Below are 19,825 nucleotides of genomic sequence, written 5' to 3'. Positions count from 1 at the left end.
CCAAGCACATTAGCTTTGGTGCCAGACTTCCCGAGTTCAAACCCCAGCCCTGCCCCTTGCCAGCTGGTCCGTATCAGGTGGGCACTCAACCCCCTGGAGCTCCAGGCTTCCCATCTGTAAAATAATACTACCCGGCTCTCGGGGCTGTCGGGAGGATTAACTGTGATGCCACACGTGCAAGTGTTTGGAGGGTGAGAGAGGAATGCACGTCACTGTCTCATGACTGGTATTATTATTCCTGGAGGCGATGACAGGCTGAGTGAGGGACAAAGCTGAGTAACCAGGCAACAAGGAGGCCCTGGGGAGAGAAAGGCCAGTCTAACCACATTTAGACATTTGGACATTTTTCCACCAAAAAAAAAAAAAAAAAAAATCTGGCCATGGAATCGAAGGAGGGAGATGAAGCCCAGCAACCACCATGGAAAACAAAGTGGTTTCCCTGTCACTGCACAGAGATGGAGCCATCGCACCACAGACCCTGGCAAGGAGGCGTCTGAAAGGGGCAGGAAAGGGATCCGCCACCAACAGCACAGGGGTCCGCCCTTGGGCTCGGTCTCCGCGTCACACAGCCTCTTCCTGAAGAAGCTGTCAGAAGTGACACTCTGGCAACCCTCTTGGCCGTGGGTGACATGGAGTCAAGGAAGGTGGCCAGCCAGGAGTCAGCGCTCAGGCTCTCCGGGCTGGCTGAACAGGCAGCCTCTGGGGAGCCTGGGAAAGTCTGGGGGCGGGGGTGTCTCCCATTCTATCAGAGCCCTCCCGCCACCCCCAAACAAGAACATCTAGATGGTGAGTGCCTCCTCCGAGTCCAGCCCTGTGCCAAGGATACTAATGCCGCTTGTCTTAGCTAATCCTCAGCACAATCCACGTGCAGATGGGGAAACTGAGGCTCAGCAAGGCAATGTGACTTGCTGTTGGTGGAGCTGGGATTCTAAGCCAGGCCTCTCCCCTCCAGAGCCCAGCTTGGCCCAGTGCAACATCCCTCTATAATCCCCCACTTTGCAAAAGTTGATTCAGGTCGAAGGATTTCCTGTAGGCTGGCAAGTCGCCTCAACCCGTGGGCCTCAGTTTCCCCATCTGAGAAACAGGAAGATCAGACTCAATGAAGTAGCTAAAATGTCATAGAGAGAGACCCGCACTCAGATACAGGCTCTGACACCTCCTAGCTGGGGAGGCCTTCAGTGAGCAGCTTAACCTCTCTGAGCCTCAGGTTCCCTAACTGCAAAATGGGGATAATAATGAGACCCACACATAAGGTTCTGGTTTCTCATGAGGATGAGATACCATGAAAGGCACGGGCCCCGGACGCTGGGAGCGCTCAGTAGGAATGGTGGTGGTGACGGTGGCCATTGTTGTTATTATTATTGTTGCAATTGACAACCACAAGCAACCAACTTGGTGCTAGTGCCCCAGCAAGGCCACCAGCCTTGGGACCGTCTGGCTGGGTTATCTCGGCAACAAAGGAGATTAAGTAACTCAAAACAGCCATGGCAGGGGTAGCCGCCAGCTACAGTTACTAATGATTTAAAGCAGAAATTTAATCTCCCTCCCCCACTTCCCAGCTGATGCTGGGCAATGACTGGGCTTGATGGTGGGGGCAGCGCCCCTCCCCCCCAGAACAGAACTGCAGCTACGTGGGGGACTCGGGCCACCAACAGGAGGCCACCGACATCCCACCGACAAATGACCAACTCTGCAGAAACCTGCTGCAGCCCACGCTTGGCCCCAATTCTAAGAAGCTGACTTAGGAAAGAACCTGAAAAGTGAATAGATATTTAAGGCTGAGAATGACGATCACTAAGTTTTGCGTGTAGTGAATGCCTGGGAGTAACCCAGGTGTCCAACTGTGGGAGAACGGCTGATAAATCAAGGCTGACGACAAGGACCACAGGTGGTTAGCGGTCACTAAGCAACACGTTTACAGAGGGTTTCCAGATGTGGGCAGATGTTCCCCTTATCAGTGGGCACATAAAGTGAGACGTGCATATTCTACACTCGTTCGTTCACTGCAATGGATGAAATTTAAAGGCAAAATATGACGTGGGACCCCGTATTGGATCCTGGAACAGAGAAAGGACATGGGTGGATAATCTGGTGAAATCCAAATCAAGCAGGCTTTCTCAGCCTTGGTGCGACTGCTGTTGGGAACGGGTCGCTGTTGGTGGTGGTTGTTTGCGGGGTGGGAGACTGCCCTGTGCGTTGGACCATCTTTAGTAGCATCCCTGACCTCCACCCGCAAGATGCCACCAGCACCCCCCCGCCCCAGCTGCGACAATCAAAGAATGTCACCAGACATTGCCAAGTGTCCCCTGAAAGTCGTCCCTGGATGAGAACCACAGGAATAAAGCCTAGAGTTTAGTTAATAGTACTGCACCAATGTTAATTTCTTACGTTGGACAATATACTATGGTTGTTACAGTAAGATGCTAGGTGAAGGGTATACAGGGACTCCCCCGACCATCTCTGCCACTTTTCTGTACATCTAAAAGTATTCCAAAATTTTGAAACATTATGAAGAGGTGACATGGAGCAGAAAACTGAGAGCAGTTAGTGGCCCAGGCTGATGGAGTGATGGGTGAATGTATAGTCTGTGCTACGTGAGTCTACAGCAGGGATGGGGAGGGCTACGCCCCGCCCATCAGGACCCTTACAATAATCGATGCTTAGCTGGTCACTCTCCATCTGACGTGGCTTCCTGGGAAAGAGGAAGAGCTCATGTAGTTGGTTTCCCTGGCAACCAGCCCCCACCCTTACCTAGGTGCAGGCCAAAAGTCATCTCATTAACATAAACTCATGTGTGAATATCTAGACACCTTTATCACTTTTATCACTTTGGAAACTCCAAGGGTTTTAGGAGCCCTGTGCCAGAGACAGGAACAAAGACCAAATATGTATTTCTTACTATAAATCACAATATCACAGCCTCCCTAACACTGAAGCCCAGCGCCTGTGTGTCCAGCACATCAAGGTCGTGAGGCCCCAGTGGGCAGCAGAATCCCCAAATACAAATGATTGTGGACTGCTTATTTTCTTTCTCATGTTCTTCAATATCTTCCAAGTTTTCTACCATGCCCATAAATTATTTCTGTAATTAAAAAAAAATAAACCAGTTAATGTTCCCTTACGTTTACAGTACAACAATAATCAAAAGTCAGTGATCAAAGGAGAAGGACTCGGCGGGGGTTGGGGGGTGTCTCCTGTTTTTCAACTGCTGCAGGGGACTTGGGCTGGGGTGGGGAGCGGCTGAAGGACAATGTTTCCTAAAGTTGTATTTTTAGGAGCTCCGGAAAATTCCCTGGGTGACTCGGCATTTGAAGTATTTGCAAACATTCAGCAGGGGGAAAAATAATATTTCCCAAGTCTTACTTTCTTGGGCGTTTTCAGCCGGGTGGCAAATGTTCTGGAAAACTCTGAGACCCACCTGTGACGATTCCCCACTAAGCCCCTCTGTTCACGGAGCACTGATGAATGTCACATAACCCACCATCATCTACTGCCCACCCCTTAGTTTCACAGATGAGGAAACAGAGGCCCAGAGAGGGGAAGCAACTTGCCTGCGGACACATAGCAGGTCAATCTCAGAGTCAAAACAAGATTTGAAAAGCACTTTATACCCCACAAAGCACTTCCACGTGGGTTCCCTGTTTTTGGCATTTCGCCAAAAAAAGTTTGGAGTTTTTTTTTTTTTTTTTTCTCTGTTATATAGAGGAGAGGCCGCAATGGGAGGGTTCCAACTTTCTACTTTTGCTTAGTAAGTTCACTGAAAGAAAAACAAAATCTATTCTTTCCAACTCATAAAAGATGAGACATTTTTACATGCACACAAAGGCAAGTAGGATGTAATTTCAGAATAAAGAACAGTCCTGTAAATCAAAGAAATGTCGATTTCTGGAAAGATCACTAACGCTCCCCTTGTTTTTCCTGTTTTTCCGAGGACTGGAGGGGTGGCCAAGGACTGGAGGGGTGGCCGCCGTGCCCACTGACCCACCCTGGGCAGGACTCCGTCCTCTTCTATGAGCCCCCTCTGCCTCCCAAATCAAACCCCATCCCTTTCCCAACACCCCCTCCTCCTTGAAAAAACCACCATTTCTTAAAGAAAACAGAGACACTGCTGACCAGACAGAGCCGGGAAGCAAAGCTGGCCGGAGTCGGGAGGAGAAGAAAAAGGAGATACGGGTCCGGACGGCCGCACTCACCCACAGGTACCGCAAGAGCTTCAACAAGCTGGGGCAGTAATAATACTCCATTTCTGGCGCCTGGGGGTTACGCCGCCTGCATTGTGCACGCTTCCAGTCTCCCTCTGGAGGGGGCAGCTCTTCCCGCTCGGCTTGTCACGCCAGGAGTCAAGTTCAAGGTGGCATGAATCATTCAGGGGCCGGCTTGTGGCCAGGGGACTGGCAGGATGGCCCTGCCAAGGGCACGGGGAAGCTGCTGCTCAGGTCCCGGGGCCCCGCCTGGAGCATCTCTAGTGGCTCTTCCAGGGGGGGCGGGCCCAGGGGTGGCCCCTCCCTAATCTAGCTGAGCGGTCTGGACCCTGCACCCTCCTGGGGGAGCTCTGGGCCGGGGGTTTTCCGCTGAGTGGTGGGAAGAGCAAGGATGAAGCCCCAGAACTGAGTGTGTGCGTGTATGTGAGTGTGTCATGTGAGCACAAGTTCCTCCCAAAACCACACACTGAGGGGGAGCCCCCCCACCCCAAATCCTTCCATATAAAGGAAATAAATCAACTCAGGATCCCATCGGCTCACACAGCCCCTCCCAGCTCAGTCAAGTTCCTTCTGACTCAGTTAAGCTTCTGAGCAGCCCTGGAAGGAGGCCCTGGTTGTCCCCATTTTACAGAGGGGGAAAAGGGAGGCCCAGAGAGGAATAGGGACTTGGTCGAGGTCACACAGAGAGGTGGAAACTGAGCCAAGGCTGGAACCCAGGCCTCCCAACCAGTCCTGGGTTCTGTCCACTCCTGAGGGCGGGAGGCCCAGGGTGCGAGCGGGGGAGGCTGAGGAAGGGAGAGACCGGCTCCCAGCGTCACCACCTGCCAGCTGGGGGTGGGGGGAGGGTGGGGGGAGCAGGGGAGCATCCTTTTCAGCAATTAAAAATGCTAATTATAGCACACCTAAGGCTGACCCAAGGTGACCTTTCTTGGGAACTTCCTTCGAAAGAGTGTGGTCTTGGCAAGTCACCCCACCTTCCTGAGCCTCAGTTACCTCTTCTGTAAAATGGGATGGAGTATCCCTGCGTTTCAGGCTTTTGTGCATCGGATGAGGCAGAATAATACCAGAGCATCTCGTTTAGTCCTCACGGTGCTTCCCTGGGGGAAACATTATCATCTCCACGGGCCACACGAGGAAGTTGGGGCTCGAGAGCAAAGGGAGCTGCTGAGGTGAGCAGCGGGGCAGCCCCAGAGCCCCAGCTCCACACCACCTCCGTCAGGTCAGCCCACGTCTGAACCGGAACCGGACTGGCACACAGCGAGCGCCCTGCACGAGAGCCCAGGCAGGGGGTGGCGCAGAGGTACCCCCGGCCCCAGGGACCACGTGCGCCGTACACATCAGGCCCACAGCCCGACTCGGGGCAGAGCAGCTGACAGGAAGCCCCCGGGGACACCAGCGGGGAGCTGAGCTCAGCGGCTGAGGAAACCACGGCGTGAACTTCAGAGCTCTTCAGAAGCAGGCCCATGGCTCCTCCGACTCGGCACCCGACATCTGGCAGGCGAGAGGTCCCCGCCGCTCACTGCCCAACGGACAGCCAGTTGGGGGCTGGCCCCAGCTGATGGCGCAGGTGGAGGTACAGCCTGGCCCCTGCTCTCTGGCTGACTGGCTGATGGTCCAGTTGGAAAGTGGGGTCCTGCTCGCTGGGGGGCTAACAGAACAGCGGGAGGTGGCCCTAGCTGGCTCTGACTGTCCTAGGGGATAACCGCCCACCACCAGGAACGTGGAGGCTGCTGACGGCCAGCTGCTCAGCCTCGCATAGGCCTGACGGGGATGGACCAAGAGAGAAACGGGCTGGAAAGGGCAGAGGGGATGACAGAGATGGGGGCAAGGGGCTTGGTCACTGAGGGGGATGGAGACACACACACAGGCAGGAAAAGAGATGAACCCGAAGAAAGTCAGAGACCGCGAGGAGACAAAGAGAGCAGGGCAGCGGGGTGCGAGCAGGGAAGGGGGTGGGGTGGAGGCAGAAAGACAGGAGACAGGGCAGGGGTGCTAAGGATAAAAAGAAAAGTGAAAAAGTCAGACCTGGCAAGTCCCAGGTGGAGACAGAGCTGAGCCCCGACGAGGCGGGTGGGGGTGGGCAGGCACCAGTGATGGAGACGCACCCCCCCCCCCAACTCAGAGTCCCGCTTTCTCAGCCTGGAGATGGCCACAGTCACCAGGTCACACTCCCAGGAGCAGGGGGCCCCCTGCCGCACCTCCACTCCAGGCTCAAAGCGACCCCTACCTAGTCAGGGCTACCGCCTTCTGGTCAGCTGGGCTGGTCCCACCCTTCCCTGTAGGACCCTTCTCACCTGGCCAGGGGAACCACCTGCATGCACAGTGGTGACCAAGGCACCCCTCACACACCCTGGATGCCTCCCCTGGCTCCCGATCCCTCCCACCCCAGACCCCTGCTCACCTTCTACCACTTGACCCCACACCTGCCCCACCCCAATCAGGTGCGCCAGGCGACCGCAGGGCCTTTGCTCATGCTATTCCTCAGTCGGAAAAAGTCTTCCTCCCTGTAGCGGATGGGATGGTGGCCCCCCCAAAAGGTATGTCCGCCCAGAACCTGTAAATGTGACTTTATCTGGAAAAAGGTCTTTGCAGATGTAATTATTAATAAATTAAGGATCTTGAGATGAGATTATTCTGGATTACCCTGGATGGCCCTAAATCCAGCAAGTGTCCAGAAGAGAAGACGCAACCTCCGGGGAGGATGCCACATGAGGACGGAGGCAGAGACTGGAGGGGTATGGCCACAAGCTAAAGAACGCCTCGGGCCCACAAAGCGGGAAGAGGCAAGGAAGGATCCTCCCCTAGAATCCCTGGAGGGAGCGTGGCCCTGCCGACACCTTAACCTCAGGCTCTGGCCTCCAGAACGGAGAGAGAATAAGTATCTACTGTTTCTGAGCCACAAAGCGCGTGGTGATTCATTACGGCAGCCCCGGAAAACAAACACACTCCCCTTCCTCTCCACCTAGTTCGCTCCTATTCATGCCGGGGTCTCTGGCTTAAGAGCTAACCATCCTGCCCCCTCCAGCAGCCTCCAGCCCAGGCTCAGGGTGGCCCCCAGACACAGGGCCCCACGACGCCTCTTCTGGAGGAACACTCTGCATCCCGGTGACCCCTCCTTCCATCCCTCCTCGAAGGTCAGTTCCCCAGGGGCCCCCACCCTGGTCAGCCTGGCTCCCCACGTCCCAAGACGACACCTGGCCACAGTAGGTCCTCGGGCAATCCTTATTAAGGTCCTTCATTCATTCCAGAAAAGACTGAACATACAAGCAACCATGTCGACCTACTGAGAGGGCTTAGCCTTGAGCAGAAATCTCTTGCCTATAAAAAAGATGGGAGGCTGTTAAAAATCAACATCTGCATTCACGAAGGAAAACAGGGATGAAAACTGGTAGCCCCCAGGAGTGACTCTGTTTCTGTCAGGTTTTTTTGGGGGGCGGAGGGCACGGGGAGGTAGGCACACTATTTTGTTTTATTTGAACGAGTTGCTAACACTTAAGCGTCAGAAGAACGGTGGGTAGCAATGCAGATTTCCGTCGTCCCTAGAAAAGCAGGCTGGCCTGGCCCAAGAGTCTGCATTCCTGCATGAGGACATGGGCCACTGGCCCTGCCACATTCCCTGCACCCCACAGCCTTGGCTGGGCTTTCAGTGCCCTTAGCCTACAGCCTCCACGTACCATCACAGTGACACCCATTCCTCAACCGTGTATGGACCCTCAGGCAGGGCCCTCCGCCGGGAATGCCCTTTCTATTTGTGGAAGTGCAACCATCGCTCAAGGCCAGTGCAAGCAGCACGTCCACAGGAAGCCCTCTGAGCGAGCAAGCCTGAGTCACTGGGCCTCCTCTTAGAGTATATGAAGGTGCTTCTCGTGATGAGAGCCTGTCCTCCCCGCAGGGCTGTGAGCTCCCCACAGGCAAGGAGGTCCCAGGGCCTGGCACGCAGCCCAGCACTCAGGTGCTCTGTAACCACTTCCTGAAAGGCAGAGGGTTCCCAATTCTCCTGCTGACAAGGAGATCACAGCTAGATCTGGGAATCCATGACACACAGAAGGCAGACCTACTGTGTGCATGGCGGCTCCTCAGCCACCAAAAGGGACCCACAGAAGCCATACACATGCCCCCATCTTCCAGGAGTTGACAATCCCCTGAAGGGTCAGGGCACAGACAGAGCAGAAGACTGTCCGGAGGGGAAACTGAGACCCAGGGAGGGGATGGCTAGTCTCACAGAGGCAGCCGGGGTGCAGGGCAAGGGTGTGGATGCTGGAGGCAGATTGTCTGGGTTCGAATCCTCGTCCCAGCACTAGACAGCTTTGTGATATCGGGCTGGTTGTTTAACCTCTCTGTGCCCCAGCTCTATGTAAAATAGGGATGACGACAGTGCCTGTCCCACGGGGTCGCTGGGAGGAGGAAATGAAGAAATATGTGTAATAAACTGCTCAGAACCTGGAGCGCTCAGTCAGGGCTCAAATCACCTTGGCCATGACCGACTAGTGGTATATCAAGTTCAGCCGCCCTGGATGGCAGGGCAACAAGGAGGGGTCCAAGCTGGGGTCAGCCCTGCAGGATAGGGGGTTATCTACCCCAAACAAGGCACTCTGAGCCCATCCCACCAGGGCATGGCCAACCCACAGGGCGTTATCAACTGCAGGACGTTGGAAATCACTTAAAACACACCCCCGAAAAAAAAACCAAACCAGAATATTTTTCATCCGCTTTTGCCCAGCCTGACCCCTGGGTTCTCTCTACTGTGAGGAGGGGCAGACAGGGAAGGGAGGGACAGGGAAGACACCAGCACTGAGAGAGAGCCAGGCCAACATAAAGGGCGGAAGCACTCTGGCTGCACCAAAACCACCGTGCTCAGGGAGAGAAACCAGGGGGGAAGACCTCATGGTGGGAAATGTCCAGAAAGGCGAAATGATGGACACAGAAGTAGGTCGGTGGCTGCCAGGGCCTAACTGGTACGGGGTTTCTTAATGGGGTGGCGAGAAGGTTCTGGTATTAGGCAGTGGTGATGGTTGTGCAACTTTGTAAATTTACTGAAAATGATTACATTGTACGCTTAAAAAACGAGTGAATTTTATAGGATGTAGATTCTACCTCAGTAAGCTTTTGGAGAAGGAGGAGAAGAAAGAAGAAAGAGGAGGAGAAGCCAGAGCAGGAGGAAGAGGAGGCAGCTTGCAAAGGACCGAGGGAGGTGGGGGGCAGCAGCAGGAAGAGCCCCAGGCAGGCGTGGGCGGGGCTGCGTGCGCCTAGACCCCAGCCAGAGAGCCCTCCCTGCTAACTTAGTGAGCCCTGCTTGAGTACCTGCAGTGATGCTACTATGCTGGGGCACAAAGCTGCCAGGAGCAGGGATTTGCACTCAGATGGGCCTGGGTTCAAATCCCAGCTCTGATCCTGCCAAATGGTGTCGTCCTGGACAACCTGCTTCGCCTCTCTGTGCCTTGGTTCCTTCTGATGTAAAACGAGGTCGGTGAAAAAGATAACAACGACCACAACGGCAACAATAATAACTTCTTCCCTCACAGGGCAGCTGGGGGATGAGGTGAGGTGGGGTCAGAAGAGTGCCTAGCAGATTTCAAGTGCTCGCTCACTGAAAGCCTTGAGGATGAAGTGTGAGGTGGTAGGGATATCGCGTGAGACTGAGGGAGGCCAGGTTCTTGCCCTCTAGGAGCTCAGGGTCTACAGGAGGGAAGCACCTGGGAATAAATTATGGCACTGGAGGCTGAAGGGCCTGGAGTGCACAGGAAAGGGTGCAACCCAGGAGGGCTTCTTAGAGGAAGTGGCATGGAGCCGAGGCTTGAGATACGACCGAACGTTCCTCTTCTCAGGAGACCCTGTCTTCAAGTAGAGGATTTAGCATCTCTGGAAATACATCTTCTTAGGTCAGAAATGCCATTTCTATATTCATAGGGCTCTCATTATGGGCTACCCACCCCCTGGACACATACAACCCCCCCCCCCCACACACACCTCTTTTAGAAATAAAACTTCGGGGAAACTTTTTTTCCCCAAAAAATAACTTATTCAAAAGAGAAACAACAGCAGTGAAAACAAACTGGGGTGGCCAGGGCTGTGAGGGCTGCAGATGAATGTCCCAACTTCAGCCCAGCAGCCCTGACTGGCTTGCAAAATCAAAACTGACAAGAGACCTGATGGGGACTCAAGCTGAGTGACACGTGCTCCAAAATCAGTGACAAGCGTTAAAATAAAAATCTAAATGGCCGTGGAAGACTTGGCTTTTTCGGTTTTAGAATGAAGGCCCTAGTGCAAAAGGGGTTAAAAACTACTAATAAAGCAAAATGTTGAAAGCATTTAGATCGCCCCCATCCTGCCCTCTGGTGGTCACTTGCGAACACTGCATCAGGAAGCTGGTGCTTTCTTTTAGTCTGGGAGGAGGATGGGTGGGGGAGAGGACAGAAACTGTAGCAAGACCCCCCCCCCCCCGCCCACAGAGGACACTCAGGGCATTTCTGATGCCCCTTGAAGGTGGAGGCTTCCAAAAGAGTCTGACATCCCTGGACCGAGCCCGCCGGTGGCACCTGCCCACTTTCCCAAGCCTCTGTTTCCCCATGAACTGTGGCAAAGATTCAGCGAGATCATATGTGAATCGAGACTGCCAGTACCGCCTGTGTTAACTGAAGGCGGCTGGGTGTGGTTAAAAAAAATTTTTTTCTCCCATGTATAAAGACAGTGAGATTTCACAATGAGATCAAATCCCCGTCATCAGTTTTGCCTGGAACATCGGGTGGTCCAGCCACTCTGGGCAGGACCACCCTGGGAGGGCCCCCGCCCTCTACCCTGTTTGTCATTAAATTCCCATCCCTGCCTGGCCTGGCTTCTGAGGGTAGCCCCTGATACAGGATCTCGAGGGACACTGCCCACAAATCTGGATTCAGAAGCCCTGAATGCATCTATCTGAGGCCGGCACTTAGGGATCACCAGGTCAGGGGGTTTCTGAGGTGGAAGGAATGGGGTCCTCGGAGCGCTGTCCCACCCCCCTGACTAAATTCTCCATGTTGCTCCAAGCCCTCCTCTCTGCTCAGTGACAAGGCCACCCTGCGAGCACAGGGGTCCCCTCCCAGGAGTGTGGCAAGGACAACAAATCTCTGTTGTACAGGCAAAAGAGGTCAAGCCCCCCTGGCCACTGCTCAGGCTGAGCCCTCTGCCGGGGTTGCCCTTCCTGCCTCTCTCTACCTGGCTGACTTCTACACACCGCCAAGACCCAGTTTCACTGTACCTCGAGCCCTTCTGGCTTCCCCACAACCAAGTCAAGGGCGTCCGAGCATTGTTTCTCTCACCGGGCCGGGCCGGTTAGCTGTGCACGTGCCTATCTGTCCTCCCTGCTTGGCTGCTGACTCACCCTCTGGCTCACTTGCTCACTCATTCATTCAACATGGCGCTGAACAAAGGAGTCAAGAGCCCGGAAATCCTGAAGTTCTTGTTTGCGGTAGGGAGACAGGAGATCAGAAACCAAATAAATAGTAAGTGCAGACAGAGGTTAGAATAGTGAAGAAATGAAACCGGTACAAGGGGACTGTAAAAATGAGGGGAGTGCCAAAAAGTGGAAACACACCAAATGTCCATCAATCGACGCACAGATAATCAAAGTGTGGTATGTTGACATGACAGAGTACTATCTAGCCGTAAAAAGGAACGCGGTATCCATCCATGGCCCGGATGGACCTAGAAAACACTACGCTGAGTAAAATAAGACTGACCCAAAAGGACAGATATTGTGTGATTCCATTTATACAAGGTACCTAGAACAGGCAATTCTTAGAGACAGAAAACAGGAAAGGGTTTGCCTAGGGCTGGGGACCGACTGGGGATGGCGGCTAATGGGTACGGCTTTCTTTTTGGGTGAGGAACACATTCTAGAGGTGACTGTGGTGATGGCTGCACCTATTAAAAACCACTGAATTCTACCCTTTAAGTGAGTGAATTGTATGTCATGTGAATTACATCTTGATCAAGCTGTTACATTTTGAAAAGTGAGCCAAGTTCAAGAAAAACGTTAACTATGTATTAGTCCAGGTGGTTCATGAAAATGAAAAATGTTCAGAGTGATACATGAGAATGACTAGGGTTTGGGAAACATCAAATTCGTGTGTTAGATATCCTCCAAGCACAAGCTCCGTGTGGGTTCACATCCCAGCTCTGCCACCTCCTGGCTTCATGATGTGGGCAAGTGACCTCACCTCTCTGGGCCCCAGCTTTGCCAACTAGAAAATGGGAACAAGAGTAGTTCCCACCTCATAGGGTCACCGTGAGAATGAACCGAACACGGTGCCTGGTACATCCTGGGAGGTCGATAAATTGTATCAAGGAGGGGCCCGGGGACTGACTGCTAAGGGGTGCTTGGTTTCTTTGGCGGGTAATGAAAATCTTCTAAAATTGACTGCTTGATGGAAGTTTGTGAGTATACCAGAAGTGGAGTAAACCCTCGCGCTGCATGCCTATGTGCCGGGCACCGTGCTGGGTGTTCCCTGCCTCTCAGAGCCTCCACTCTGATGGGGGAGGAAGACACGGGGTGACGGGGGGACACTGCATGTGACACAGCTGTCTGGGGTCCTTCTAGAGACGTGGCATCAGGGAAGGCCCCGCTGAGCAGTGACACTGAGCTGAGAGATGCCCTGAGAGGAGGGAAGTCAGGAGGGAATCTGGAGGACAGCAAACAGCCTGTGCTAAGGCCCTGGCTGGAAACACGCCTGCGTGTGAAGGGAACTTTCTGGAGGCCAGTGTGGCTTGAGTGGGGTGAGCGGAGATTGCGTGCTGGGAGCAGAGGTCACGTGGGTGGCCAGGGGCCAAACCACACACAGTCCTTTAGGCCCTTTGTGCCCACGAACTGGAGCCTGAGTGCGATGGGATTTTATCCTCCAGGAACCAATGTGAACCTGGCTTTTCTCCAGCGTGCAGTAGGTGCTCAGCAAACGTTTCTGCAATGAACTCTGAACTCTGCCTGGGCCCTGGACCACTACGTCCGACTTGGCAATTTACCAATGTCTTTCTCATCCACTCATGACAGCCTGTGAGGGGCACGGAGTGGGCTTCACCCCATTTCACAGATGAGGGAAATAAAGCTCAGCGAGCTGTCCGAAGCCAGAGAGTGGCAGCTGAACAAGGTTAGATGAGAATCCGGGTCAAGTGGGGCTTATTCGGGGTTCCCGCAGGTGTGTGTGTGTGTGTGTGTGTGTACATATACACAAGAGCACTAGTGTGCACCCTGGAAGCAGAAATCGTGAGGCCCCAGCAACCCTGCCAGGGTGCTGTGTCTCAATCGCCTGTACAGCTGAAGCAAGTAATTGTGACTGTTAGCAGTTGAAAGTGTATGTTCGTTAATGATTTACTTTCTTACAAAAAAAAAAAAGAAACGAGAATCAAGATTATTCTAGTATTTGCATCATTCTCACGCAAGGGCACGTCAACATACTTTCTCAAGGAGGTGAAACAAAAGGACGAGATCATCCTCTGCCCTCTGGGCCTCTGCTTCCTCACCTATGCAATGGCGGCAGTGTGCCGTGGCACGGAATGGGTTAACACGTGGACAAGGTGAACAGGTCCCAGGATCTCCTCCCAGCGCCCGCAAGCTGCCCGCCCGGCCCCAGTAGGGAGGCTTCGCAAGCGGAGCAGGTGCCCGGGAACCCACAGAACCCCGGGCGTTCCAGTGGTACAACTGAAACAGAATTCAGCCCAGCAGGACTCCCCTGTCCCCGAAAAACGCCCTCACCCCTCCCTGGCCGCAAGGGGTGAGTCCACAGGCCAAGAATCAATCCAGATGTTGAGATTCCTTTGCTGTGTGCCCTTGGGCCAGTCACCTCCCCTCTCTGAGCCTCAAGTTCAGCATCTCTAAAATGGGCATCTTCCTAGCACCTCAGGATACAGTGGGGTCACTCAGGGGAAAAATGCCAGGATATGGCACTCAACAAAGTGTAAGGGCCCAGGACTCAGGTTCCTCATCTACAACATGGGGACAATCTCTTGGGGTTTGGGAGGATTCAATGGGACAGTGGAATAACGTTTGTATAGCACTCAGCACAGGGACTGCCAAGTAGAAACTTAATATATGATATACAGTCATGGTAATAACAGCAAACACTTAAAAAACACCTACTAGGTGTCAACCACTGTTCACAGTGCCTTCTGACATTAATTCATGTAAACTCAGTTCATCTCTAACAAGTTGGCTCTATTATTATCCCTCTTTTACAGATGGGGAAACAGAAGCACAGAGATATTAACCCACACAAGGTCACATGGCTGAGAAGTAGCAGAGTTAAGATTCAAACCCAGGCTCTCTGACTTAAGATACATATTACACTTCAACTAAAAAATTGTTTTTGGTATGCATATTATAACACAAATTTTAAAAATCATTTTCTATGCAACAAAAGAAAAAATAGTAGATAAATTAGATGTAATCAAAACTGAAAACCTTCATGCATCAAAGAACACTACTAAGAGAATGAAAAAACAATCCACAGAATGGGAGAAAGTATTTGCAGATCATGTATCTGATAAGAGATGAATATCCAGAATATACAAATGTGTGTGTGTGTATATATATATATACATATCAATCAGATTCAAAAATGGGCAAAGAAGATACACAACTAGCCAAGAAGCACAAGAAAAGATATTCAATATCATTAGTTGTTAGGGGAATGCAAATCAAATCCACAAGGAGATACCACTTCACACCCATTAGGATGGACAGTATTTTTCAAAAAAAAACACAGAAAATAACAAGTGTTGGTGAAGATGTGGAGAAATTAGAACCCTTGTGCATTATTGCTGGTGACAATGTAAAATTGGTGAAGCCACTGTGGTGAACCCTCAAAAAGTTAAACGTAGAATTACCATAGTTTTTTGAGCAATTCCACTCTCCGGTATAGACTCAAAATAACGGATAGCAGGGACTCAGACAGTTACTTGCACACCAATGTTCCTAGTAGCATTATTCACAATAGTCAAAAGGTGGACACAACCCAAGTGTCCATCCACAGAAGAACGGACAAACAAAATGTGTTCTGTACATACGAGGGAATATTATTCAGCCATAAAAAGGAGTGGAGTGCTGACACGTGCTACACCATGGACAAATAAATAAATAAAACAAGCCAAACACAAAAGGATACACATTGTATGATTCCATTTATATGAAGTACCCAGAAAGGGCAAATTCATAGAGACAGAAAGTAGAGTAGAGGTTACCGGGGGCTGTGGGAGGCGGGGAGGGGGGAGTTAGTGTTTCACGGCACAGACAGACTTTCTGTTCAGGATGATGAGAAAAGCTCTGAAGATGGATGGTAGTGATGGTTACACAACACTGAGAATGTATCTAATGACATACATTATTATAGATGTATAGTAAGCTTAAAATGGTAAATTTTACGTTATGTGTATTTAACCACAGTAATTTTTTTTTTTTTTAATCGTCTTGCCCAAATTGTTCCAACAGCCTCCTAACCGGTCTCCGAGCTTCCAGTTTACCCTCTCCAACCCTTCTCTGCAATGGCCACTAAAGGGCGCCCCAAGCTCCAAGGCGCTCCTCTGACCTTCTCTAACCCTGGTCCTAACTTCCCTTGGCTCTTCCAAGCCTCTGGCCGGCGAACACCACGCCCCTTATTCTAACCCTGAGGGTCCTTCTCAGCTGGGTCTAGTCAACGGGCTCATCCCCACCACTCCCCAGCTAACCCCCTCGAAGCTCCTGGAAAACCCCACATTGTCCCACCCAACACCGGAGTATTAGCTCCAGGGAGCAGGAACCACACGTCTTGTTCACTGCTGTACCTGATGGGCCCAAAACAGCACATGACACATAGTAGGTACTCATACATTTCTGTTGAATGAATGAGTGAGTGACTAAATCAACAAATAACTAGTTTGTACCATCCTGGGTTTACAGTCTAGGAATGTGAGCAATTTGAAGACAAGTTAACTTGTTCATCTTTATATCTGTAGAGCTTTGCATGAATTAATAACTGGGTGGAGGATGGATGGATGGGTAGGTAGATGGCTGGGAGGGTAGATGAGTGAGTGGGTGGAGAGAGAACTGGGTAAATGAATAAATACAAAATCCTCCCAATACAAAATCTCAGGCACAACTGGTCATTTGCATTTTAAGACCTAGGAAACAAAAGCTTTCTGGTCTGGCTGGTTTTAATTCAGAAAAGGAACTTTAAATCAGCTGAGACATAAATTACTCCATTCTTCTCCAGCCCTTTGGACTCAACAGTGAAAGACAAGAAGCAATTAACAAGTGAAATTAGCCACCTGTCAGAGGATTCCTGGGCCTCCTAAGAGCCCAGCTTGCTGTCCAGATCCTCACCACTCAGCTCCGCGTCACGCTCCTAGAGCTGGCCCATCATCCAGACTCACCCAGGCAGAAGGAGTCACTCTGGCCGCTGGGCCGGCTCCCACCCGGCCTGTTCCTTCCACCTCAGCCTTCCTTCCCTTCCCTGAGGCCTGCTCCCCAGCAGACTGGGGGCCTTGGAGGGCGGGGATTGTGTCCTCCAATCCCTGAAGCCCAGTGCCCAGCACACATCTCACATCACAGCACACAGATGCTGGGTAGATTTTCTCTCTTGTCCTGTATCCTGGTTTGTAGGCCCAAGGCTTCCTTGACAAGGAAGCCAGACTGTACTAAACCATGCTATTTGGTTTTTGTTGTCGTTGTTGTTTTGGCTGCACCACGCGCTTGCAGGATCCTAGTTCCCCAACCAGAGATTGAACCCGTGCCCCCTGCAGTGGATGTGCGGAGTCCCGACCACTGGACCACCACGGAATTCCCGACAATGCTATCTGAACGACCAACGGCCATTTCCAATGTGGCCAACTTCCAGCGTGGAACACTGACTTTTCCAGACCCTCTTGCTGCTAGCAGTGGCCGTGTGACCCATTACTGCCCTCTGCGAGGGTGCTCCAGGGAGAGCTGTTGCTTTCTTGCAAACTCAGCTGACATGGCACCTCTGGCTTCCCACTTCTTCCCACCTGAAAGTGGACCGAGTGGCTGGAAAAGTGGCAGCCACCTTGGGACCATGAGGCACGAAGCAGGAGGGAAAGCCCAAGAGACTCTCAGAGGTGCTGACTTAAGTCAGCCGCTGCCCACCTCCAGATATCTTGCTGCGTGAGGCAAATTAGGCCTTTCAATTAAGCCAGTGAGCCACGTTCCTGGTACAGTTCAGCAAGACGTGGACACAGGCCCAACCTCATATGTGGGAACACCAAGCAACACAGTATGGGGAGGAGAATTCACATCCCCAGCAAAGAAAAAGCCATCATATCTTCATGTACAACTTGTTTTTTAAGCACAGTCTTTGATGAGTTCTTTCTAGCAGTTCATATATGGTTTTCCATTTTGCTTTTATTTCCTTCTCTTTTGACAGCCCAGTCAACCAACTGACATTCAAAGAGAGAACCTCTAACCAGGACCACTGATGTCTCCATTTTGGGGCCACATCAAGAGTTCCCTCTTATCTCAAGTTGACCGCATTCACAAGAATTACTATTCTTGTCATTAGAATTCAAAAAAATGTGCCCCCGTTCTCCAGTCGTTATAATAAAGTTATCAGGCTCAGAGTGGCTATATGTATATGTATAACTGATTCACTATGCTGCACACCTGAAACTAACACAACATTGTAAATCAACTATACTCCAATAAAAAGAGAGAAATCATAAAAAGGAAAAAAATAAAGTTATCAGGTTCAAATGCTTTCAAAGCTTCAGGGATTGCCCTGGCCGATCCTTGTCCAAAGATGACGGCATGATGACAGAGTTGCCAGGAGGTGTTCCACTGCTCAAAAGTAAGAACCACTGGTTCATCAGCAGGAGGTGTGGGAAAAGTCTGAACCCAGGATTAAAACACACACTGGGGGGGGTGTCCAGGAATGACTTCCAGGCCATCTCCTGGACCCTGCATGACACTCAGGAATAGAACACAGTTTCACACCCCCCAACCCTGGCCCAAGCTGCTCCCTCCACCAGGGGCAAACCACTTCTTCCCAGACCACACCCATCTGGCAAATGCTTGTTCATCTTTGAACACTTAAAACAATTGTCCCTCCTCTGTGAGACCTCCCCAGATGGAGAGATATACTCCCTAATCTTGGGGGAAACTTGGAACCATGAGCAAATTGAATGAGGGAATGCAGGTGAAGCACGCAACAGGGCGCCTGGCACACACAGTAAGGGCTCAGTGAACCAGAGCTGTTAGAACCCATGGCAATTATTTACTTACCTTCTTATCTACCTGTGTCTTATTCATAACATGCAGATAAATATTTGTCAAAATAAAGACTGAACCCCCGAAATGTTCCATCTCAGCCCAACTGGGCTAGTCACTGACCCCAAGACCCGTGTCTCACTTCACCTCACCCCCACGCCTTTGCATGCATTGTCCCTACTTCCTGAGTGCCTGCCTTCACCTAACTATGCCCTCCCGGGCCACCTCCAGGCCCGCCTGGACTGTGGACCCCAGGAAACTGAGTGAGAGACTCTCCAGGGTCCCCTCACTCAGGGCCTGGCACAAAGTAGGCCCATGAGGGGGTGAACTCATCACTAGATGAGCCACCAAATGCTGACTGACGGGTTTGGGGATTTGGGAGAACATTCTTGAGGTTACCAGAGGCCCATCTGCCACATCGCAGGGAACCCCCAGAGCCAGTGAATCTGTGCCTTCACGGTCACGGGAGGGGCCTCTGGGGTGAACCATGACCCAAGGTCGTGGTCCACGACTGAGTCACCGTGTTTTACAATCCCAGCACGAGTGCAAGCCAAAGGCTCACTTTACGAGGAAAAGAGGGTGCGCCCATCCACCACCACCCCTGGATGGGGGAGGGAGGAGGCTGGGCACAGGACTGGGACCTGCCACACAGACCGGAGGTCCTAAGGATGGCCCTGAAAGGAGCAGGGGAGCAGGGAGAGCAGAGAGCACCGGCCAGGGACTCAGAACTCCAGTCCCAGCCCAGCCCGGCTGCCATGGGACCCAAGACAGAACACGGCCCCTCCCCTGCCCTCCGTTTCCTCAACAGCAAAAAAAACTCCTAAGAGAGGGGACAACTTCCCGTTCCATGAGCAGCTCTTTGAGAGAATGTAGAGGAAAAAAACAGCTGACAGCAAATCATAATTAACAACACAGTGGGACTTCCCTGGTGGCGCAGTGGTTAAGAATCCGCCTGCCAATGCGGGGGACACGGGTTCGAGCCCTGGTCCGGGAAGATCCCACATGCCGCGGAGCAACTAAGCCCGTGCGCCACAACTACTGAGCCTGCACACTCTAGAGCCCGCAAGCCGCAACTACTGAAGCCTGCATGCCACAACTACTGAAGCCCGTGTGCCTAGAGCCCATGCTCCGTGACAAGAGAAGCCACCGCAATGAGAAGCCCGTGCACCGCAACGAAGAGTAGCCCCCGCTCCCCGCAACTAGAGAAAGCCCGTGTGCAGCAACAAAGACCCAACGCAGCCAAAAATAAATAAATAAATAAATAAATAAATAAATAAATAAATTTATTTTTAAAAACCCAAAACCAAAACACAGTAACATTTATCAGGCAGTTACTCTCCATCAGTGCTTTATAAGCATCATCTCATTTCAGCTCCATCCTCCTACCACACGATGAGGTAGA

The 19,825-nt window shown here is 51.9% G+C and overlaps 1 protein-coding gene across 4 annotated transcripts in view; it reads right to left on the bottom strand.

The window, feature by feature from the left end:
* Positions 1 to 19,825, bottom strand: part of KIAA1671 (KIAA1671 ortholog) — a 187,921-nt gene that overhangs the window by 90,093 nt on the left and 78,003 nt on the right. Inside the window, exon 1 of one of the 4 annotated variants that reach the window (XM_057526416.1) lies at positions 4,194 to 4,522. The exons of the other annotated variants lie outside the window; for them this stretch is intronic. Coding sequence (XP_057382399.1) covers positions 4,194 to 4,244 — 51 coding nt within the window. The 5' untranslated portion in view covers positions 4,245 to 4,522. Of the gene's footprint in view, positions 1 to 4,193; positions 4,523 to 19,825 lie in introns of those variants that run through there. 4 annotated transcript variants of the gene reach the window in all.

This window comes from Balaenoptera acutorostrata, chromosome 13, assembly GCF_949987535.1.
Source record: "Balaenoptera acutorostrata chromosome 13, mBalAcu1.1, whole genome shotgun sequence".
Lineage (NCBI taxonomy): Eukaryota > Metazoa > Chordata > Mammalia > Artiodactyla > Balaenopteridae > Balaenoptera > Balaenoptera acutorostrata.
Note: the sequence above shows the minus strand (reverse complement) of the source record. Positions and strands in the feature narration are given on the sequence as shown.